The sequence below is a fragment of the Anopheles coluzzii genome, chromosome 2 (assembly GCF_943734685.1).
Source record: "Anopheles coluzzii chromosome 2, AcolN3, whole genome shotgun sequence".
Classification (NCBI taxonomy): Eukaryota; Metazoa; Arthropoda; class Insecta; order Diptera; family Culicidae; genus Anopheles; species Anopheles coluzzii.
Window position 1 is genome coordinate 1,525,034 of NC_064670.1, and position 25,019 is coordinate 1,550,052.

General features: G+C 48.5%; 1 protein-coding gene across 4 annotated transcripts; it reads right to left on the bottom strand.

The window, feature by feature from the left end:
- Positions 1-1,975: 1,975 nt before the first annotated feature.
- LOC120951889 (uncharacterized) lies at positions 1,976-20,326 on the bottom strand. Of its 4 annotated transcripts, none has more exons than XM_040370885.2 (5): positions 20,204-20,326; positions 3,532-3,648; positions 2,875-3,433; positions 2,644-2,792; positions 1,976-2,512 (listed from the first exon to the last, which is right to left on the bottom strand). In XM_040370885.2, the coding sequence occupies exons 2-5, from the start codon at positions 3,604-3,606 to the stop codon at positions 2,354-2,356; spliced, it is 942 nt and encodes a 313-aa protein (XP_040226819.1). In that variant the 5' UTR covers positions 3,607-3,648; positions 20,204-20,326; the 3' UTR covers positions 1,976-2,353. The 4 variants fall into 4 exon arrangements, with proteins under 4 accessions (XP_040226819.1, XP_040226815.1, XP_040226820.1 ...); XM_040370881.2 differs by having other exon boundaries at positions 20,090-20,326; XM_040370886.2 differs by having other exon boundaries at positions 19,984-20,326.
- Positions 20,327-25,019: the final 4,693 nt, after the last annotated feature.

Here is a 25,019-nt window from a genome sequence, read left to right on the forward strand (position 1 = left end):
TTGTTATGGTTGCTTAAATTCTAACCTCTTAACAAGCAAAAACTTACACACTCTCTGTGTGTGTTCCATCTTGTGGCTTCCACACAGCGGGTGAAAAGGACAGTTGACCCACCCACTTTCCAGCGCTTGATTGTGACTGATCATTTGTTTCATTTCGAAATTTCAACAATCCAAACTATCCGACACCCTATTTCTGGGGCTCGCTTCTCATTCGTCCACCCCATTAGCTTTGATGAGTCACACAACCTACCCCACAACCTCCCCGCCGAAACAATGACCACCCTGTCGCTCGGAAACATTCGCCCTAACAAATGCGCCAAACCATCTAGTGCGCTCTACGTCTGTGAAGTTCGACTTTTGTTCCGTTCCCCTTGGCCGGACTCGACCCAAGACTTGTAGCAAATACTTTAACCGCCGTGTCCTATTTTGGTGGTATTCTTTTGCGCTGACCTTCGAAAACGAGCCATTTGACTGTCTTTGACCAAACTTCGCCACCCAGCGCTGCAAAGGCTAGCGCGGCAAGCTTGCGGAAAGTAAGTTTTTCCAAGGGGGAAAAAACTTTTCCATTCACCTTTCAGCAGGATCTACTGCCCGCAGGTACGGGTGTGTACGTCCAAGCTGTGTAAAAGCACCACGCGTGCCTATGTTTGTTTGTGAGTGTTTGAGCAAACTCATTGTGTAAAAGAAAGCCAGCGGCCTGGACCGTTTCCAGAGTGCGTTTGCTGAAGCACCAACGCAACACCGGCGCTCGCCTTTTATCCGGCCCATAGTCGTTAATTTCAATTTGACGTCTATGAATATTTAACGCAAAACTAAATTGATTTCATTATCTACCACTGACACTGCCACCGACGGCAGGCCTGGCCCGGCTCAGGCAGACACATCGCACGCTCGAACAAATCAATAATAAATGCAAAGCTCAACAACAAATTGACAGTAACGTGCACAAAAGCCCTCCCGGGAGCGGAAAGTGGCGGCCAGTGGGGAGGATACTGGGAGGTACGCTTATCAGCTGTAGGCTGTCTGTTTGCAAAAGCCGGGAGAATAGTTTAGACAGCAGGCGCCAGGTGAAGGGTTTATTGGTTCTTCATTATTCATATGTTTGTACAATGGCACCACCATCGAGACACCATTCTTAACGCCCATGCCCAGGGTGTTTCATCCTTCCGCGCTTATCTACACACTCACACATCCATCTCCCTTTCCCCTTCCCTCTTCAATGTCCTGGTGAGATGTAATGGCGAGAAAATGGAACAAGATTTACACCCTTAGATAAAGCCGCACTCATCCCTACCATCGCGATAGGACGACCATGCGTCTCCATTAAACTTATCGTCCCTACCAAAGCGCATTGGCCTTCAGTTTCCACTTTTTTGCACCCATCCCGGTAGCACACCACGCAGGCACGAAATGAAGGAATCCCACATTCAATTTATTGCAATATTTTGCATATCATTATGGCGGCAACTTCGGTCCACTCCGGAGGGTGGTGGCCCAGTTTGTCTGACACGCACTGCTTGGTGTTGTTTTGCTTCGACGTCTTTTGCGTTTTCATTCTTCTCGCGGCCCAATTTACGTCACGGGTGATGGAGCAGTTTGTCAATTCTTTTCGCACTTATTTTCACTCCTGTTCCAGGGAGTGAAAGAGAGGGAAACCCACTCCCCCCCCCCTCATCCACCCTAGCTAGCTCAGAATGATTAAAGCTTTAGCAGGAATGTGATACTCATCGCAGCACCAGTCATCATCAAAGGCGGTGGTGGACGTGACGATGAAGATGGTGAGCGTTTTTCGTCTCAACTTTCACGGCCAGCTCATGGCTTCAAGTGTCAAGGACGTCGGGTATCATTTGCTGGCAGCTTCCACCGTGCACTACACCCCATCTGTGCCCCATACCCCACCACCACGGCAGCCTGATGCTTATCTTCATTCAGTGCTTTATTATTTCACTCATTTCTCGATACCGCTCGTTCCGTTTTTTTTTTGTACTTGAACATTCTCTCTTTTTATTTTCTTTATGGTCACTTATCTAATCACAATCTCTAGAGCGGAAAAGTAAACGTTCTTTTTGTCTCTGTGTGTGTGTGATCTCCTATTGCCCAGCATTGTTCCCTGCGAGCAGGTCCAACACCGCCAGAGTCGACGCGTCCACGTTTTGGCGTTTGATCCCGTCAATCACTCTATTAATCTCACCATCAGCCATAGCAGGTACAGGTTCTCGCGCTCGCGAAAGGTCCTTTAGATGGCCTATCGCGCGCCTGACATCCTTATGCCTAATGTACGGTGAAATGGGTGACTGAATGGTATCAACTTTCGCCCGCGATACACTTCCGGCCCCGTCACAGGAAGTCAATTTTAAGCTTGATGGCATTGCGGATGGCCACGCTGGCGATCTCGGCACAGTACGCTGGCGGGCTTTGGTCCCGCTGCCGGCGTTCGCTCGCCCACGTTTCGGTAGAAGCGGTGCTTATCGCTCAACTGACTATAATAGTCCTCGAAACTGCCGAGCGGTTGCTGTGGAGATGGAACGTTGACAGAATAATTGAATGATACGATTCGTGAGTATTTCGCGGGAAACGATTAGGCTCACGGCGACCAGCGAACCAGGCACCGATTTCGTTGGCGCTGCGCTTTTGCCAACTTACCGGCGAAAGAGACTCGCCCGATGAACTGCCCGTGGACGGGGCCCAGCCACTGTTCCAGCTGCCGCCAATGTCGCTTCCGTACGGCAACGACGACGACGACGACGAAGGTACGTGATGGGTTGATGGATAATTGTGACCATTACCGACAGCTGCAACGAATCGTAACGAAATGCCCCTCAGTAAAACGCCTAAAGGTATGCATCGCCGCACTACAGCCTGCGTCAACCTTACCTGCATGGTAGCTCACAAAATCTTGAGGTAATCTCTGGGCCCATCCACCGTCCAATGGCTTCGGTGGGCGATAGTGTTCGTACGAGCCCAGCGGGACCTTCCCCAGCTGGACCACTGCTCCTCCCACGTGCGGTTTCTTCTTTTTGTAGTCGAAATTAAACACGGCATAGTTCGGCAGCCGAAGTTCCTTGAGGATCGGTGCCTTCGGGATGGCGTAATGGGGCGGCCGATGATGGGGATGATCATGCAGCAGCAATTTGTCACCGGCGTGCGGTATCAAGTACGTCGTATCGACCGTCGCCAGCGCATTGTGGCTGTACTCGCCCTCCGGCGAGATGTACCGATTGTCCGGCGTCTGCACGACGCGGAACGTTGGCCGTACGGTACGGTGCTGGTGCGGGTACACCTGGTACTGGCGCTGCTCGAGCAGCACACCGTCCGGCACGGCAATGCCATCCTTCTGCAGCCGGTTCAGCGCCAAACGATCGGTTAAAAAGGCCGAGTCCGGTATTTTGCCTCCGGCATGCGGCAGCACTTGCTCGCGAAAGAGTTGCCGTTTCTGCCGAGAGGGTTGAGAGAGGGGAAAGTGGGAGAGGGAATAGCGTTCCATCAGTACCGTACTCGGAAGGTGGCCTTGTCATGATGCTACACACTCACCCTGATTATGTGCGATAACGCGTAATGCTTGCTGAGCAAGATCGAGATTAATATTATGTACAGTGAAACCTTCATCCTGTCATGCAGTAGCCTTTCGGCTGTGTATCGGGGATGGTTCTGGAAAATCACAAAGCAACAACGCACATACTATTAGATTAAATGAATCATTCGTAGAATGGACGCAAAACTCCGCTACATTAATATAGCAGCATCCTATCAGCAAGCTACATATGCATCGAGCGTCTCTCAAAAGTCAATCGAATAAAAAGAACTCCAATGCTCCATCGGCCTAACACCCAACAGCCCAAACACATGCAGCAGAACGGACATAGTTGCTCGATGCCGGGTTTGCCATCGGTGACTTTTCATAGGCCCCCCAAAACAGTCACGTAGTGGTACAGTGTGCAGTGTATCCTATTGCCACAATCCAACCAAAAACCATACCCTGAGCTCGTAAACGTAATTAAACCGAATGAAAATCAGGATTTTGGCCTTCTTTTGTTTTTCACTGCACGGACTGCACCCACAACGGATGCCGATGTGTTACCCGCAAATGATCTTCCTTAAGCTCTTCAGTCCCGCTACTAACCATCCCCCTCGGTTGGGAACGATGAAGGGAACCAGAGGAAGATATAATTTATCCACCCATTGCTCGTCCGGAGCTCAAACCACGCCAGAACGGCACTGAGCCACGGCTACCCCTACTGCTCCCGTACAACACTTCGGGGCAGTTGTGTGTCGACTTTCGCACGGGTAGGAAAATTGAAATTCAATGCATAACGCACGTGTTCGAAGTGGACAAAAGTTTTGTTTCGTACGGAACTTGTTTGACCACAAGCGCCCAAAATACACTCACACACACCCTGTGCTGCTGTTGCTACTGGCAGCTGTTGTCGCTCGGTCGACATTTGTTATAATGAGGCCGAAACTTATTCATGGTTCACCCGAGGTTTGCAGCATCTTTGCCGAACCGAAACTCCATCCTACGACGGAAAATATCATCCGCATTGATTTATTATTCTCACTTTATCATATGTTTATCCGATTATAGATAGCAGATACAATGGGCCGGAGAAGCTTTCGGCAGTTTCGCACTCTGCTTGTGGTTCCGCATCCAGGAACAACCCGACCAGACTCCCTCAGTGTACGTATCGTGTTTCGTCTCAATCAGCTCCCGCCGGCACCACAATCCGGGAACTGCTTCGGAGATATTTCTGATGAACTTTCAGCAATGCTCGGCGAGTACACAGAGCACACCGGTATGCTCCGGACGAATCCCCCCGAGGAGATCATCATCGCCTGCACCGATGGCACAGAGTATGGCCGGCGTTTCGGTTACGTGTCCATGCGGCTACGCACAAACAATAAACCAGTGTCGGACCGTATCGATTGCAATCCGGTCAGGTACCAGGAAAAGTATCACGGAAAATCTCCAAAGAGTTTCGTGCATGGTAAATGCAATTGATATCTCGTACGTACTCGCTCATCTAGCCTCGGAAATGGAAACGGAGTGCATGGGCTGGTCAAGCCTTATGATCATGCACGGAATGTACGCTCCGGCATTGAATGTGTTTCAATTGAAATTTCATTGATTGAAATACATTCGCTCGTGGTGAACCGTTATGAGTGAACTGTTGTACTTAACCACAAGCAGCATGAATACTTCCTAAGCAGTATTTGTAGTGAGTGGGAATATTCACTTAAATTAAGTCCACTCCAATCATTTGAAGCTAGCACGTCACTTTCTGCTCTTGTCCGTAAGCTACACTGAATCATTCTAAACCATCAATCAACCATCAACCGCCTCGAGCAACAGATGCAAAACTGCAGTTAACATCGCAAAACATTCCAATCATTTCGTTGGCAATTGATATCGCGTTCATTCTTAGAAATGATCGCCTTATTCACCAATGTACACCAACTACCTTGCTACATCTTGCACCGCCGGTGGTGTGTCTATGCCTCACTTCACGCCCCTAACGTCACGGTCAATTACAGGCAACCCAATCTTCTCTAGCCGGTACCGCTGGACACGCTGTCTTTCTGCATCACTTTTCCAATTTCCTCTCGGATAAATTTTAATTTAAACAAAGCACAAACGAAAGCACGCTGACAAATGTAAATCAAGCCCTTCCTTCCACAAGCTACCGCTCTAGCGACGAGGGACTTTATTTTTTCCCTTTTTCTTCGAACGTGCGAAAAGAATCCTTTCTCTGTCGCAAGAAAAGCTTGCCCGTTTCGGACCTTCGGATCTACGGGTTCGCCCTTACCCTGCACCAAACCGGCAAGAAACGGCCGTCTGTCCCCCGAAGGAAGTCGAATAAATAAAGATGTCTTTGTTTTCTTTTCACTCGCCGCACATTTACCCGTAGCTCTACAGGGCTCTACGTGGTGGGTTACTTTTGTTGTCTTTTGTTATTGTTACGCTGTGTTGTTGGTGATGATTCTTCGCAACCAAACGCCACACTTCCGTTTCCGCTCGGTCACCTTTCCCGGGGCTGGCCACGAGCAGGAGCTTTGTTTTCTCTCCCTTCCTCCTTGCGCCTGGTCGGTGGGACGCTGCGGACAAAACAAACCACCCACATAAACATCCTCGACAGTTTCAGGTTCTCCCGCCCAAGGGAGAGCCCGGTTCGATCTGGAGAGTAAGGGGAAAGGGAGATGAAAGGACACTCGGTTGCAAGCAAACCGAATCCAACGCCAGTGTACACCTCACCCTGGTGAGGCTGGTGAAAAGTGGCAACAAAAACCTTTTCCTAGCGATAGCAGATTGTTGACTGAATGGCTGAATGGTACTTGCCGAAGGCAACAGCACACTGGACAGGGGACGCGGGGCACGCGGACAGCCAAGATGAACCAACGGTGGGTGGATCATGATTCACTGGCACCGGTCCCGTGGAGGAAAAGCTAAATAATAATGAAACAACAACATGGAAGAAAATTAAAGGGATAAAAAGGAAACCCAAGTGCCATTGTGTTACAGCAACCGTGTCACCCGAAGCAGGTATCTTTTTTCAAAGGTAACCGAGTCCCGTCCTGACCTGTCGCCAGGCTGAAGGAGCTCACGGGTCCCCAGCGCAGGATGGATGGGTTATAGTGACCGCACCGGACGCCCTGTTTCTCCCCCCCGCAGAGCCAATCGGGCCGGCTCCTCAAGCAACGGCGAAAGGGGAAAAAGGGGATAACATCGTTGTAAAACACTAACACCAAAGAATCCGGTGTTAAATCTACGATGGTAAATAGTGGTAACCAGGGCGAATAAAGCATCCGGAGCGTCAGAGCAACCGACCCTGCGAGAAGTGAAGAGAAGTAGAAAACCCCCCAGAGAAGCTGAGCCCCCAAGCCCACAACGGGAATGATGAAAAATGACAAAGGAATAGAAAGTAATAATTGAAGTCATACAAAATAGAAACAAATGCCATATACCGTATGAATACCCAGTTTGCGATTCCACACTGCACACCTCCCACCCCCAGCCCGCCTTTCAGCAGAAGGTTCTAGCTCAACGAAAGCTTTCTACTTTTATATTTCCTCGAAAGCTTCACCACCGACACGGGGACTATGCGAAGGAGTGAAAATGTGATTCCGTATTCCGATGGTAACATCTTCCACCCAACCCTTTTACCGGTTGAGACACCTGTAAGATCTCACGGTTTCATTCGGTCGCTTTGGTCTTGGCATCACCCTTTCCCACCAAAAATGGTGCTGCGGTGGTTCGGTTTTGTTTTGACGTTAGAACGAAACCAGAAACTTGAACCCTCATCACAGCGCGACACTTTTGTCCAGCAAATATAGCGCCAAAGAATGGAAGAAAGGGTGCGAAAAATTACTGCACAGGCACACCCAAAGCGTGTGACGCGGGGAGGAAGAGCCATACAGCACCCAGACGGCTCTCGCCGTCCCCCAGCTGTGACGAGTGTTTGTCGAGGATTTGAAGCATTGTCTAGAGCTAAGTCCCAGCCAGCTCTTGCCACCGCGATCATGCACCCGAGTTGCAATGGCTGTGGGAGCCGTGGTAGTCTTCAGATGCAAGTAAATAAACACGTCGAGCTGTCGAGTGTTTGAGGTGTTGGAGTTCAATGAGAACTTTACACTTCATCTGCAGGAAGCTGACAGCACAGAAGACATCACATCAGACATTCGATTAATAATAGATGGGATGTTGTTTTTTCGGAAACTTTTCCTGGGCGGCTTTTTTGTGTGCCATAAGTGGCGCTCGTTTTATAAGTTTGATTGATGAAAGTGCTCTAGGCAATCTTTGAAGGAGTGTTTTCCGTATTCGATTTCTAATGGAAGAACGAAGAAGATTGAGGACCAGGCTTAAGAGGTTTACTTTTTACAGCTCATCTTGCTCTGCCACAGCAAGGCAACTCTGTTCAATTTCTTCGACAATACTGCCCCAGTAACAAACCCCTCAAAGTACTAACAAGTGCCAATGGAACCCACCTACCCACCTACGAATGGACTTTGTGTCGATCAATTAGCTCTGCACTCAGCAAAAACTGCCGAAGAAAGCGTCCCTGCCCAAAAAGGGGTCGGGTGATACTGCTGTTGCCCAAAAATAGAAACGTCACCGAATGTTTGCAAAAATACCACAAAACCACATCGTCCCGGATGCCCGACCGTCATCAGGCAGGGATGAAACTATTCTGCAATCGCAGCTGATGCTGTTGCTGGATTTTGATGAACTCGTACGCGGTTTGGGGCATTGGACGAAAAGACGACGACGACGACAAAATTCCAGTCCCTATCCCAGTGTCTCTGTGCCTCCTCAGCATCCACACAGCGACTGTCGAATCTTTTTCGACAACTCCCACAGCACCCGGGTCGGTGCACGGATCGACATCATCGTCCTCGTCCTCGTCGTGTAGAAACCACGGTCAATTATTCATTAGCCACATTGTGTCCACCCGTAGGAGCACCGACTCGCAGCAAGCACCCTGGACGGACGCACCGAGTTCTTTCCAGACAGACTCGGCCCGGTGGCCCGATGCAGCGAAGGCGTGCAGGGGGCAGTCCTTCTGGACACGACGTGAAACAATTTGCAGCGGATAGGGCCATATGGAGTGAAGTGCTCTTAGTGCTGTTGGGGAGCAGTGCGAGTGCTCTAAGGAGGCGCTATTCGTTCCGAGCGGACTTTCAGTAGTGTGGTGTTTGCTACCCGGTGGTGCTGCTGCTGCTGCTGCTACTGCGTGCTACAAAAATACCGGCCATCATTAGTCTTCATTAGTTCCCACTCGTGAATTCCTTGTGCACGAGGAGTGGCCCTAAAGAGTCCCTGTTTGCTTCACTTTTCGGGTGCATTAGAAAATGGGGCACACTGCACAGTAGTTACCGTGAGATGATACCTTTTTGGGAAAATTCTTCACAGCACGGAAACGTTACATTCATAATTTGCTAATTCTATGGACCTTTTCTTGAAACGTTTCCTCCCGACAGACAGACAGTTTCAGGAAACACTGTACCTGATGCCTATATATTTATTATTGCCCCAGCTCGATAATGGGACGGCACGATTGCTCGGAAGCGCTTATCCACAGTCTATGACCCCGCAATAAACAATTAATTCACACCCCGCCCAGATCTCTGTTTGGCTAAATTAATTTCATTCCACTTCATGGGCCCAAGCCCCATCACGCAGTGCTCGCTGCCTGCCAAACCAAACAGTAAACCTTCGATATCATCTTTCTTTCGCCCCCTGCCCTCCCCCCCCCCCTCCACAAACCCAACGAAAGTGCCCAAATTTACGATAATTGATAATTTTAAAACAATAAAAATTAACTTCAGCCAACAGCGCGCCGGCGCCGGCAGCTGAAACGTTACAAACGCTGCGGCGATGGCGATCGCCCGACTAAAACTGACGTACACTTGGATGAGAAAACACCACAGTGGCAGCAGCAACAACAATATCGAAATTAATATTCATGAGCAGAACGTTATTTCCAAACCGTACCGTATTTCTTTACAATGTGCTCCACCGTCTTGTAGTGCCGGGGTCCATTTCGAGAAAGAAGTGAGCTTGTGATGAAATGCACGGCTCTGAGCACCTACAGGGCCCAGAGCGTAGAGTGGTAAAAACACGACCAAAGTCAAACCACGATCCCATTTTCCTCCTCCGGGTTTTGGATCCGCCAAGAGTGGGCCGAGGAAAGCGTCCTTCTTCGACCGCGAAAGCGATCTGCCTTTGCTACACATCACTCTAGTGGGTGCGGCATGTGTGTATGGTGTGCTCATAGTTTGCCGCTTCTTACAACTATCTTCTCTTTCCATCCACGGTTCTCAGGAACCGTGTGCACACGGTCATCACACACAAGGATAGTCCCGGTGTCCGGAGAAACTGTATCACTTCGCTACCGGCATTGCCGGTTATGTTTCACCAGAACTCTGGTTTAGTCGTTAAGTGTTATTGGAGTTTAAAACAGTTTTGCTTTTATTTATTTAAAAAATGCTCCTCCCCAGCTCAAGCAGACCAGCTTCACCTGCCACCAGGGCCAATGTGTGTGGCTGGCAGATCGTTAGGAAAGAAGCAGAATCTGGCTGCATCAGAACACGGCGCGCAGAAGTGGCAGTACCTGATTTCAGCATGATAGCGCCAATAAATTTCCCCCGGAACGAGCACTTACACACCAGCCAGTAAGGGGCCAGTGCCGGCTGCCGGGGGAAAAAAGTGTGGGCAAGCGAAAGTGAGCAGAAGCAAGAGTTCCCCGTTGTTGCGTACCTCCGCCCCCGGCAAACCGTTTTAGTGCCGCCGATGGGAAAAATATTTATAGAGATATAATTTTCCTCCGATGATTATCTTCTTCTCCCTGGCCTGGGACGATTACGGCGCCAGATCTTTCGTTAAGTCCATCATGGGGACTATGAATCACTATCACTTTTGCGCTCTTCGCCACGGAACGCTTTCACTAGGTAGTTAATTTTTCTGCTGCGATTCGGACAGTCGCTAACGAACGATGGAAACCTCAGAACAGCTACGGGACGTGACTGTATAACTACGCACCCGCATTAACTTATTACGGTTGGGAACGTTTCAACGACTTGGTGTGTTTATCTGACCACAGAAGTAAATTGTAGATCACTTCATTTATCTTTTTCCTCTGTATTACATTCGATATTTATCAAATTTCGACTGCTTCCTTAGCATTGTTATTGGATGTAACTCATTTTACGAAACCATCTTAACGAAAGGATAGCTCAATTATAATAACCAAATTCATCGTTCACCGGGATCAAACACATCGGGCATAGGTTCAAAGGTGCATGTTAACCTATTCAATGCATGGCCACTGTTTCAGATGTGACGCAGCACGGTATACCGACCCGTACTCTCACATTCCCCGACCCCGTACACTTATTGATCAAACAAGCTCAAGTGCACAATCTCATCAACAAAGTTTCGCACCAGTCCTGCGGCAGCAAGCATCTCGGGACGATTCGACCGGATTCATGATACAATCGAAGCGCCGCGGCGCTGCGTCAAACACACTTCAAGAGATGTCCATTCGTATCGCCGTCGTCGGCATACCTTTCGCAAAATGCGCTAATGCAGGCTCGGACACGCGGCCCGATAATCAATTCGTTGCATGTTTGCATAACCGTAACCCTAACTAACGCTCATCCGCTGCTGCACCGGTGTACTACGGTCAAGTTGCAAGTAAACCCGATACTGGATCGAGTGGCGTGAAGCGATGATGGCATGATTCGTATTAATTCCAGAAACTCTCCTGTTGCTGCTAGAACGTGATGAGTTTGTGGTTCAATCACTAATTATATTGCGAAAACATATCGGCTTCATCGGCGTGGTAGAAGATGGTGGTTAAGTTTTTTATTATACTGTACTTGGTTCATCATTTTAAGCATTTAATATTTATTTCATAATTGTCAGACACTACGTCGTTAGGTAGTTTTCCAATTTCCTGGCATTTTTGAACACCTTTATGAGGCAAAGATGTTTAAATATCTTCATGTAAACTCAATAACTCTCTAAAAAATCTTTCTCACACACAGCCATCCGCTTGCCATCCACTTTAGTAGGAAAGAAAATTGGAACGAATCCCAGTACCCAACACTGTCCCCAGAGGAGCACAAAAATCAACGTTCCAAAAGGCCACCGGCCGCCTCTGGTTCCACTCAAAAGCTCATCTGTTTTCACATCATGTTTATCATCGATACGGATCATTAATCGTTCTCTGGTCGTTTCCGTTCGCACCTCCAATTCCTTCCAATGCCTGCTCCTGCTCCTTCCCGCCACAGCTATGTAGACCGTCCAATATTAGACCGTCCTACCACAATCAGTCCTTCCGCCGAACCTGTGAGCACAACAGTCCTTCCTTCGGTAGGTGCAAAATCTACATGCGGAGCAAACGCATTCACCCCCACACACACACTCACACAAACGTCCAGTAGAGATATCGACATCGATTGCTCATTTGTTACGAATTTTCGGGCGGTCGATAAACTTTTATGGACCAACCTAGAGCTCTATCTCTTCCAGCACCGGACGTTGGACGCTATGTCCAGGTTCGTTCCTTTTTTTTTTTTGCTTCGGTTTTTGCAAGAGCTCGTCCGTACACATCAGTTCCCCCGAACGGTAAAACCACACTTTGCAAGAGCTTTTCCTCCCTAGCAAATGCCCGCAAAAAGCTCTAAGTCGTCTGGACCGCTGGACAGTAAAAACCCCCCATTGGCCACATAAATTGAAGCCGATTGATATCCATCGACAAGTGTCTCTTCCGCCGAGGTGGATGGGCGGGCACAGCCAAGGGAACGCATTAGGGAGACACATTCGATTAATCGATGACATCACTTCAACTAGTTCCCCGATTTGTCGTAACGGTTTCCCTCCCATTGCTTAGCGAAACTAAACGCCCAATGGGGCACATTACTTTCCCGGGCCTCTTCAGATGCGAACGTTTCTTCACTCGGTTCACTCCGTTCCGACGCAAAAGCCTCTCCATCTCACCGTGCGCACGGCCCGAATTAACCACCTCGAGTGCTGCGCTTACGGCTTGGGGGTAAATCACATTAAAAGCTTCAATGCCACCGTGTGCTTAAAGTGGCTGCTGTTGCTCAAATTAAAGACATCGTTTGCGATCATTAAAGTGGGGGGAAGTGGCTTCATATTTCCCAACGCACAACGGCGTGTGCAAATGCATGGGTTTCCAGCACCAACATCCGACCCACGGGCAGCAACATGATGTAAAGCCATTCCACGGTAGCTCGCGAGCGTTTTGTCATATTTTCATTAATGGAGCACCGTCGCTATCTGATTGCATTTGGGTTGTTGTTTTCGTATGGCCCTTTTCCGTAGCCAACCAATACGCCCGTCGACCGTGCACCCGTACACACGCGTAATGTTGCACGCTAACGCTGTAATTGAAAACTCCGCAGGTTGGAGGATTCAAACATCCATTCCCCCCTCTCCCCTCACACCGTCCCAGCGGTAAAATAAAACGACTAATGAAAAACGAATCCGTCAATGAGGCAGCAATGCGAACAAGCGGGAGATGAGCCGGAGCATGGTAATGGCAGCCGTCGAACAAGCCTTGCGCCTTGCCCGAGAGCCCGTACGGCGCGTACACCGCCGACACGCTTTTTTCAATTTGACAGAATGATGAATGGCACCGATGCGGGCGAACGGGAGCTTCATCTATTGCAACATCATCTCTTTGCCTCGACGGGGCCCATCATCTTCTTCCGCGCGCGACCGTGCGCCGCATTTTTCCGATCATCTTCGAGGCGGCTGCGCTACACACACACAAACACAAACACACACGCGCGCGGGCACGCACGTTGTTTCGCCGAAATCGCTCGCGAGCCATTTATCAGCGCGCACACGTCACGAAATGGTAGTTAGCTGCTAATAAATTTCCATCTCCCATTTGGAAATGAGATTATAATGCCCCCACGACGGAGACCACCCCAGAGTTGGGCGTGAGGTTTGTGACTTGACCCGCCCCACAACCTTCCTTGCGTGGTTACGTGTTGCCTCTGTCCAAATTGGAAGTGAAAAGTTCCCGAATTCAAATGAAGATCTGCTTTCAGCACTAGCCAACCTTGCTGGGTACGTAGAACTGTTATCGTCCACACACACACGACTGTCACAGACCATTCAGTTTGGCTTCCTTCCACGAACTTATCAATCCCAAACTCCACCCATTTGCCAAGCGATAACGGTGAGACATCAGTTTCCTCCCCAAAACGGACGGAAAACCGTTGGCGATCGGGGAGGTTTGCAAAAGTGCCTTCGTGGTTTTTGCGGTCCCCCGCGCCAGCCGCCAGCCGCAACCCCAACGGTGTGTGTACCCGGTCTGGCCGGTGCACGGGACAGCACGCGAAAAACAAACGAAACGCCCGCCGCACGCGCTCACTTGCGGTGCGCGGGCGAAATCACAACCATAAATTTCCACCGGCTTAGCCGTGGCGGATTAAAATTGAATTTATGAAATTCGTGTTACGCCGCACAGTTACAATCATCGACTCTTCGAACGGTAGATAACGGGTGGAACAGTGTTTGTGTCCGGAAGTGAATACGTTAGTGTGTGTGTGCTTCGGCGAAGTGAACTTTCCCAAGCGCTCGGATAGATTCCTTTTTGCCACGATGGGAACGATGGGGCGATGATGAACGATTCTGTGTTGGTGAGCTCCCCTCGCTTCGCTGCCACTGCCCCCCCCCCTCTCCACCTCCGAAACGGCGCACTTTATGAACTGTAAATTACTAGTGCCACATGGTAGGCTTTACAGTGCATGTGTTCACAATATCCTCTCTCGCACTCATTGAAGCACTCCCCCTCAGCCCCGGCTAAACTACAAAAGCCGATAATAAGTCGCGGTCGCGTTCGTCGCCAAATCGTACACTGTAGCGGCTAAATTATTTACAGCCAGCGGGCGCTACAACCCCCCCCCCCCCTTCAACCGTAAGCCACCTCTCGCCCGGAAAGGTCCGCATACGTCATGAGCGACACACATCCAGCGGCCCACAACCCGCTGCTCGCGCTCATAAATCCTTTCCAACCGCAATCCAGCTCGTTGATGTGCGGCGGCCTGTTTGCCGAGCGATGATTGAGCATTCTGGGCGCCTCCGTCTGTCAATTTCGTGCTAAATCCCATCCATTTGGTACACCGCAAACGTGTACGTGTGTGTGTGTGTGTGTATGTATGTATGTGTGTACGTGTGACTTTTTTCCCCATGTTCTGGGAGAAACTTAATCGATGGGTTAACCACCCATCAATTTCCATGCCATGGGAATGGTTTAATAAGCATTTTCCAGAATCATGGACATTGGTATATTAGAAACACACTTTAGACAAATCGTTAGAGAGAAAAAACACACACCGATAGATTGATATTTACGATACACCCACAGTACTTTGCCATTTTCACTAACTAATCCCTTTTTCGATCGATAACCTTTTGACCTTTATTGAGCATTTCAGTGGTCGTTGATACTCCCTCTGGCGCGTAAAACTGCAATTCAGAAAATATCCTTCCAATCATCCCACACGGTGTGTGTCTGTGTGTGTTTCATCACACATCAGTCCGGAAAAGGTTGACACAGAGGGGGAAAAAGTGCTGTACTCACACCGGTAAACGTGTCTCTGCATTGCAACAGTTTGCACCATGCACTCGTGTACTGGCCCCAGGGTTGCGGTGCAAAACTTTTCCGAACGAGAAGCCGTATAAAAAAACCCCTGCCATCCATCCGTGCCAGCATACTGGGTGGGCCAATCGATTCTTACTCGATAGGCTACCATCGTGTGTTGGTTCGTTCTGCGCCACGTGCAAATCACATCAAGCTATGCACACGCAATCAAATGTCCATGCTTAATTGCTGGCTGAAGGAAAACGAGTGCACGAGATAAGTGGTTTCTCTCTTGCTCTCTCTCTCTCTCTCTCTCACACACTCTTTCTCTGTCTCTCACTGTCATACATACAAACCGCAACATTACACGGTGTGATAAACGTGTGTCCGGGCGCGATCCTTTCCGTTCGAAATGACACGTATCGGACAGAACCACACACACACACACCGTTCGCCGTGGGACCATGTCCTGCCGGATGATCTTTCCGGATTGGTTCTGCCGGTGTCGCGAACCGCTACCGTCTGTGGTCACACACACACACACACACGCAGAAACCGTGGCTAGAGGCAAAACCTCGAAAACATTCAGGTTTGGTCGTGCGGGACTCCTCTTCAGTGTGTGCAATATGCGTTGAAATTCTTCCCCAACCTGTTGTCCGACAATTTTTGGGTACAACCGAACTGTAATCATGGTATGGTATTGATTTCCTAGCGGCATACCCATGACAACAATTGCCCTTGCTCTCTTTACCAGCATTAGCAATGCATCGTTTATCGTCTATTAGGTACAACAATTTCTCAAACCTCACGCAGACACAACATCCATTACGGAATTGAAGTATCATTTCAGGGTCAGTGCTGCAATCAGACGCCCGAAAGCGTGTCGTGCGTAAGCACCCACAGTTCGCGGGAAATGGTCCAAAGTTATGTTCAATTTTAAGCTCCACCGTTGGCTAGCAACCACAACGATTGGACGTTTCAAGATGAACAGCATTCAAATTGGTGGAAAAGCGTTACATTGCCATAGCACCCCGAATGAACCGCTTTAGGTCGGTGGGACAAAGTGAGTTTTTCCTCTTCTTTCTGACCTTTGATCGTTTCACCGCGTCGTATGGAAAATTGGTATGTCTATTGATGGTTGCTTCTTGTTGCTATTCATTTATTCTGAAACGAGCATTCCTCAGCTCTTCAAAAGGACTATCATTTGGCCAGTATGCTTGCATGCGCTGGACAAGCTTCCAGGAATTGTTACACTTGTTGCTAGCTGGAGACAACCTAGAGAAATTGGGTAATGAGACCAATACTCTCCAGAGCTCTGTCGTCATTATTTAGGCCATGGTTATCTCCACAGGCAACTGCTTGAACATCCGAGGACATAGACGTTTTTCTGTACAAATTATTTATGTGAATGTTGAAATTGATTCGTAACTCATTTTACCAAACGGCGCCGATTTTCGAACAATTTCTACCGAAAAATGGGCTTTACCCACATTCCCGGTAATTTATTATCGGGTGGTTCCCTCACCAACGCAAACCCTCCACAAACAAGCGTTAGTGCGGGCTAACATCTAGACCATTGTAAATGGTTCTGCCATACAACCGCGCACTGGAAGTATTAAATTATCAATTAAAATTTAATTACTCATTACAATCTTTAACGGTCACCTTTCGCGGGTACGTACGGGTTCGCTTGCGGGAAAGCGCCGTACCCCGTTTAGATTGACAAAGTGACAACTTTTACCATGCAACCCGTCGGCGAAAGCTCTCTGCCGGCGCCGCCAGCTCCAACCTGAGCCCAAGCGTTAATTTAACCTTTCCCAATTAACTTTGCCTTTTGGTTGGGCGGATTACAGCACGCACGGGATGGAAAATGTTTACAAATCCCTTGTCATCTATTTTTATGATGCTTGCGATGCGGAAACAGCAAGCCGTGAAACGAAATGTTCGTCCACACTTCGGTGCCATTCTTGGTTGCTGTACGGAATGGCATTTGTATTAAGCTAATGATTCTCCCGTTCGGGAAGTCGTACCTTTAAAGTGGCTTACAATTATACTCCACTGAACTGTTTAACTGAATGTTGCACCAATCAAAGAGCTTTTAAGAGAATGCGTTTCAAAATGTCGTTAGTGATCCAAAGCATTGCTTCTTTCAACATTATTGGTTTGCTGCTTTCAATATATACATTGCCGCGTTACATGCCAGCCTACGGGCAGTTAATACACTTCAAACGTTTCAGTTTCCGTTCCGAAAGCAGTTGCATAAAATGGCACATCAAAAGTGCGTACAATTTTCTCCAGAAACTCATCAGATAATTGCATTCATCAGCTTCCAATCCTTTCCCCTTCATTCAGACGCAGGTTACGATTGCATAACCATCCTGCCCAAGATCGTTCCGCTTCTTGACCAGCGGCAACAATTGGCTGACAATGGGGAAAGCGGCCGCTTGAAATGGAACAGAAAATCAATACCAATCCATTCCTGCCTGTCCTACGCCCCTTGAACCTGCCACAAATCCAGACGAATGCTTCTAATCGAATTAAACTTCCTTTCGATCGTCCAAGTGTTCGATGCATGCCAAGTGGTATAAAAACGGAAGGATAGGCGAACGGACTCAACGTTTGCTTTGAGTAGATTTTTTACTCCTCTCATCGTCTAATCCAATCTGAAGCATTTTGAACGATGCTAGCAACGCAGTCATACACCCTCCAAGGATGCGCACACACAATAGTGCAGAGAAAAAAAACTATACACTCTGACCAACAGGATAAAGCAATGAGTAGGGACGGAAAAGCGCACAATCAAACAATGCAACGTGCACTGTGCACTCTAGGGAGAGTCTGGAGTGAAAGGAAAACACACAATGCAACAAATTCTAGCTGCAATGCGCGGCTGCTCGCGGAATGTCTAAGAAACTGGGGGGCAACAATCATAAAAATTTAAATTGAATGAATCCACTGCACAATTCTTTCGGTACGCTACGCTGCTACTCTCCGTTTCTGGTCCTGTGCATTTGTAACGGACCTTTGGTATGTTACTATTTTCAACATTTTCTTTTCACTTCTTTTCATCGTATTGTCTCATTGCAGCAGACAAAAAAGGCGAACGTCCCAGGGCAGTTTGAAGAATTTACTTTGCTTCCCCGTTGATAGTTTTAAACTTTGGTAGAAGATTTCCATTTTGAAAGTTTATGCTACCACAGTGACAGCAACAGCAGACCTTGACATAACAACAAACTGATGACTTCATTTAAAAAGCAAACTCTTATCTACGGCCAACCAGCCAACGGCCAGCAGAAGCCTCCGGGAATCGAACCCCTATTTCTCTATGCACCTGCTAACGTCACTGCATCGGTGTTCCATAACCGTAAAATTTGCTTCATGCCTCTCGAGCCCTCCCCTCGTAAGCGTTTTGATAACAATCCTAACGGTCGTACATTAACGAACCTGTCTCTACAGCTCTTCGGCACGAGAAACAAAAGGTTTCGGGCGCCACCGGGTTGCACATAATAACCGTCTGTGTGTGTGTTTCTGTGTGCGTGTGTGTATGCATTTTCTTTGCGAGAGCTTTCCTTTCCCCATCTGCGTTTATCTGCGGGCTCATGTGAGTGCGAGCACACATTAGCATAATTTCGTAAACATTAACGCAAACGCCGAAATCGTCTACCGTGCCCCCAAAGAGCGGCCCCGTACCACTAAATGCCAGTAGTCGCATCGCGCACCAGCAGCTCGACAAAAGATGGATGCGATATGCCGGCCGCCAAGAAAGACAGCCAAATTTATGACCACCTGACCTTAGAGAACGAGTGACGGAGGCGAGACGAAGGAGAGAACAAGCGATGTTGTCGGGAGAAGCGTGATTTTGTGTACGCGTGTGCAATCCAGATACCCCGCTAAACGGGCACCGTGAAACAATAGATCACCAGGCGCGATATGACTGAGAAAATTAACAACACCCATGAGGATGATCTCTTGCTCCGTACCGTGCGGCATGAATTAAACAATGCGAAGAGTGGCATAAAAGTCGATGTACATTTTTTGTTTCCTTCCAGTTGTTTCAAAACCACCTTTTTCCACCGCTCTCTCGCTACCAACAGTTCTTGCATAATTGCACGTGCGAATACACCGTAGACGGAGGATAGACCCGATCTCCGGATGATCGATCGAAAACGAGATTCTACAAAGTACAATCTCCTTTCATCGTAACACAAATTTGCACGTTTCGAACCGAGGGGCTTACGATTAGGGCACGAGTCAGTATCGGATACACACAGCGCGGACGATCATTCGAGGTGTAATCGATGTTGAAAGTAACTGCGTCCCACTAGCACTTTTCTAAATACTTTGCCCGTTCAGGCAGAAGCGGCGCTACCACGAGCCTACAAAGCCCCTGAATACGAAAACCACCAATACAATAAGCCATTAAACTGGTGCTTTAGTTGCCATGGAAACGAGGGGAGGGTGGTTTGTATTTACTTGTGGCCCTATCGACCGATCTAATCCACCTGAGAAGGACTGAGAATCCTATGGCATCGGTTTGCACTATTGCGAAAGGAGAAACGATCACGATCACTCCCACCGTCGATCTGCCTTTCACCCGATAAGCTGAACGGGGGCACGCTCAAGTCAACACCTTATTTGGTTTTTTAGCTCCCTTCCTTTCAATGCCCCACTGCAATCTCCCATCGATCGTAACGAACACTGTACGGAAGCGTTTGCCGAGCCTGTTGCAATGATTAATGAAATCCCATCACACCATAACGATCGTCCGTGCCACTCACTATGAATCTTCTGGGGTTGGGATTTGAGATGGTTTCCGGTCGCTATGCTACGATAACGGCGTAAACGTTTCACCTCAGCTTAACATTGGCACCTGTTTCGGCTGTTATGTCACTGGCAGTTTACGTCGATGTCGATGTCGTATTTCACTCGTTCAAACATAAATCACCCGCACCCGAGCGGCAGCTTCCGTTGTGTACCTAATGATCCTTATCGTTGAAACTCATCAATCACCAACAAAAAGCTCCGCCTCACTAAGCTTCCCCAACGTTCACCACTTTCTTGCACCGTTTTGCTACGATGGAAAGCCGTACCGAGCTGAACGAACAAACGACTTCAACGCAGGATCAAGCGACGAACGCGATCTGCTACACAAGGGCAGCCGGACGCTGTGCGCGGTGCCGAACGTTCAAACACCAAATAACGCCATTATTCGCCTTGTGGTTCAATTTTATGAAAAACAACCCCAAAACGAGACCCCCGTCACCGTGACGCCACCAAACCATCCGTCCCACTCCGGGTGTCGCATGGCATGGATCGTGTTTGAATCTTCAGCCGCATTGTAGAGGGTTCGTGCGCTTTGGCCCGCTGCACTACCGACCGGCCCGTTTGCATTCTGTTTGCTTCCCCTTCCATTCAGCTGCTGCTGGCTGTAGGCTGCCGCCGCTTTATCCGCACCGAGCGACATCATCATCATCACCATCATCATCGTCATGATCGTTCATGGCTCTTTCTCTGTTTCTCTAATTCGCGGCTGCACGTGCTCATCGTAGCCGCGCTTCGCTTGTACTTACGCCGTGCACCTTCTGTCTTTATATGAGAGATTGTAGTTTTGTTGCCTCGCCGCTCGCCAGCCTCCACCGAAAGAAGGGTCGATTCCAGCCGACTGCGGCTCGTGCTCGTGTTGGAAACGACCCGCGCCACCACAGGTGAGAGGGTGAAGAATCATCCCTACCATGACGACGGATGGTCTTGCCGGCAGCAGATCTTCATGTGAACTACTTTTGATCAGGCGCTCGCTTGATGTACAATGTGCGGGTTCGGAAACGCTAGCAGACAGAATGGAATCACCTTCAACGATCGGAGCGCTTGTGAGCGTTTTGTTTATTCACATGTCTAGCAGATCTAGCAACAAGTGTATCGATCGTGTAGGTGCATAACATAGAGCTTTAAACCCCATTTATCACGCAGGAACGCAGAGGATAAAGAGATTTGTTAACACGCTAAACTGACACAACACGGCTCAGCCCGTCCATGTTGCTTGAATGAGATAATGTTTTATTAGTGTTTTAACCTTTAAGCAGCTGTTAAATGGGTAATTGTCTTTAAAACATTACTCAATTATGCAAACAGATACGTGGTCCAGCAGTTTTCATAATTAAGCATTTACCTCAACACACATCCCCATTACCGGTAATTGTATTAATATTATTTTTAAATTAATCATTTAACAGCTTAAATTATCCTCCCAATGCTACGAAGGTTTAAGCAATTATGGTTCGATAATTGAACGATTCCACCTCACACTATTGCAAACGGTTTGAAGATGATTTTGGCACGATTTTTTTCCACTACACCAAAGACATGATGTAAGGTCGTGATGGCTTGATCGGCCACCATTTTCCACTCACCTGGGCGCGAACATTTATCATGCCTCAGCTAGCAATTTTCTTCGCGCGAAAACTGTTAAATTTACATAGTTTAAATTTGCAACCAACGGAAAAAAAACCACACTCACACACTCCAAATTACAAAGCAGAAGCTCTGCTGTGCGCTCGCTCGATGGCGAAACGTGCTAAAACACAGCCGACTCCATCGCCATCGAGGGAATCCTTTACCGACCTCCAACCATATCCCACCATCAATCAATTGACATGTCAAACTTCGAACGGCGAACCTGCTTAGAAGGCGAGAAAAAAGACAAAAATGGTCAATAGACGCTGCCAATACACTGGGCTGTCTGGTTTCCCTCTCAGCTCACGACCGGATGGCTCCCTCGGCGTGAATTCAACCGTGCAAGGGAAAATGTATCACGAGAAAAGAATATATTTCTACCGTTCCATTTACGGAGTCCCTCAAGGCCCATTTGCACAGTCGGCTGGCGTGCAACTAGCTGGCCAGCGTGTGTGTGTGTGTGTGTTGAAGCATCCACACCAAGTGCTGCACGAAAGCCCGCCAGTCCCGACGCGATGGTCAATGGATGGGGCTGGCAGGTGCGAGGTGTTCCTACACTACACAATAGGAAGATGCGCGAAGCATTATTGGAGCAGTTGGCAGCTACTCACGATCGAGCGTAGCCAGATGGGGTCACACTTAAGCGAAGGTAATCTTCGCAAGGGTTTTGACACCTTTAATTGTAGCTCCGTCAGCTGAGTTGCCCCGGAGAAGCGCTCTGCCGTCTCAAGCTCCCGGAGGTCAATTTCGTGCCGGTGGCGAAAGAGCTCCAATTACCTGTTCGTTGACATCGCGGTGGATGTTGCATCGGTCGAGGAATTTGCATGCGATCTCCAATCGCACCAAGGCACCGGATCGACTATTAACCATAAAACGGTTCATAATACTACCCACCGATTGACTCCAATGAGCGCGGGAAAATAAATGAACTCTCCAGAGCCACCAATAAACCGCAAACAATCGATCGTTATGGAAATGAACACGTTGTTGATGTTTGGGAGTTGCGTATGCATGCATTATGGCCGATACAAAGTCAATCCAAACAAAACGGTAGCATCCGGGCGCAGTCTCGTGAAGCGTACATTCAAAAACATCTCGTTCCTACCTCTCCCTTTTTCCCCCAAAAGCCCCAACATGTGAACCACGAGATTAGCTCTTGTGAAAGGAAGAACCTTGAGGTGCAATTACGCCGAACGTATGCACTTGTCCAGCTCCCGGCGAAGAAGAAGCAGAAGCAACCAAAAGACCCAACATCCCCAACATTACCAACTTCAAACGGTTGATGATGATTTCTTGATCTCAGTCGTCAGTCACGTCGGCCCTAAACAGCAGGCCCTACCGAGCTAGTGCGCGATCATACTAAAATAAGCTCACTTTTGTGGTTCGAGTCGAAAGGATCAGCGGTGAAGAAGCGATCATCGGCGCCCACCACCTCCGTCTGCTGTTCCGCATTCTTCCTGCCGAGATCGCCCCAAACCGTTAGTACATTTTCTCTCCGGTCCAACCAGCTTCGACACAAATCATATTTACCATACCGACCGTCCCTTTTACCAACAGCTCACCTGTGTGCGAAAGTGAACGGTTTCTTTGGTGGGTCCAAGCGTAACTGTGTTACGGTCGCTTTTGTAACTCGAACTCGACACGTTAACCGTACCCGGTCGACAAAGGGACACCAGCAACTATTGGCTAAGGGGTGGGAGAGGACACAAATATCTAGACACATGCCTCATCTCGAACCCTTCTTCTTCTTCAACCCCCGCGGCGGATGAATCCTCCTACTCCTCCATTTGGATGCGTTTTCTTTTACAGCGCACAACCAGGAAGGTAAATCGAATCGCTTACGCTAGTGTAGGATGTCAATCGATTGGACTACCCGGTCCATGCCTGTCTCTTAACCCGTAACGAAGGTCTTGCCCAGCTCGGACCAAGTGGCCCCGTAAGAGGGTATGTGATGCGTTAGACGAGGCAAGCAGAGCATAATTCGAATCAATTCATGCCGATACAGCACCCGAGACCGAGAGGGGCGAATGTGAACCACGTTCGTGCCAGATTACCGGTACGAAACGATCTTTCGATATGATGCTAATGATAGATTCGTTTACAATATCATCCCTCGCTGGGCGTGCTGTCCGATTACTTTGTAAAGATAGCACCCGGTCGGTCAATCGCGATCGTGTTTCTTTTGTCGTCGCTTTACATAACGCCAGCTAGCGCCAGCAGCGAGCCCGTGGCAAGTCCAGTTGAATACGGTACGCTTTGGATTAAATTAATAGATATATAATCTGTTGGTTTTAGCTGCCCATTCAGGGTGTGTCTGTACGTTTTGTGCGAGCGATAATTGAACATTACCCATTTTCGAAACAAATGTTCGTTGCTTTCTCCGCGGCATCTATTGTGCAATTGGGTTCATATGTGAGGTTTTTCTACGAATTCACCGCACTGCTTTGTAATAGTATAAGTTTGTAATTATCTAAATTGCTCTTAAACATTTGTACGAGGCTTTTAGACTCGGTGCCTAATTATGCCAGCTGCACGCAACACTCTACAAATAGAGCAATACATTTCAAAAGACGCTTTATTTTAAGCTGTAAATAATCGGATGCATTAAATACTTGCAACACTCTCCCGGGCAAACCGAAAATCCGCTATCAAAATTCATTTTCACTCACAGTTTCCGCTCGTTTCGCGCTCGCTTCCTATCACTTACACAGTGTGCACAGAGCTTGGAATCATGAAACCATACGCAATTCGCACCTCAAATTCGCGCAATTTGACCTGCCCGCTTTTTAGTGCGCTTTCGCTTAATTGAAGCCCACCAAAGTCTGTGATGAATTCCATCAATAAAAGGTGGCTTTGGTTCGCCTGTAAGTAAAAGATAGCCACTCTCACTGCATTGGTTAGTTCCGCTCGACAGCTGTCCGCGATTGTAAGCTCGAACCGGTCGAATGAAAGTGACAACGGGCTTTTAGGGGTGTTTTTTTTTACTTTACAACCCTTCTGATTTTAACGAGCAATAATCATAAATGCAATTAACGTTTCTGCTGAGTTACGAAAGGTAAGGTTGATGATGCTTACCCGTCGATCGAAAACCGGGTCGGGTCGTTGCTCGTGGGTGGAAGCGTTGCTCGACTCGGTTGCCCTGCTCGCCTGCTGCTTATCAGGATGCATTTTTTTCTTCTTTTCGTTGGAGCATTACTTCACGCGACCAACTGCACCATCGGTCGTGAGAACTGCACCAGCGGTTGCCACCGTTGCGCCGCCGAAAAGCATAACAACGGAACTAATTTATGCGGGAACAAGCGCACAACCGAGGTGCTGGTCACACCCGCCAGGGGTCACCATTTTGGCGGAGATCACTTTTTAAGCAGGGCCCAACAATTAGTTGCACCTTTTCGCACAACCGCACATCACAAAGCTTGGGGTAGGTAGCTCGATGTTAGGACTCGATGTAGCGTT

What these genes read in the sequence shown, in the direction of transcription:
- LOC120951889 (XM_040370885.2), bottom strand. Translation starts at nt 3,606, where the DNA reads ATGAAGGTTTCACTGTACATAATATTAATCTCGATCTTGCTCAGCAAG. An exon ending in CGTTATCGCACATAATCAGG is followed by an intron (nt 3,434 to 3,531) that starts GTGAGTGTGTAG and finishes CCCTCTCGGCAG; the next exon opens with AAACGGCAACTCTTTCGCGA. An exon ending in CGGGCGAGTCTCTTTCGCCG is followed by an intron (nt 2,513 to 2,643) that starts GTAAGTTGGCAA and finishes CCATCTCCACAG; the next exon opens with CAACCGCTCGGCAGTTTCGA.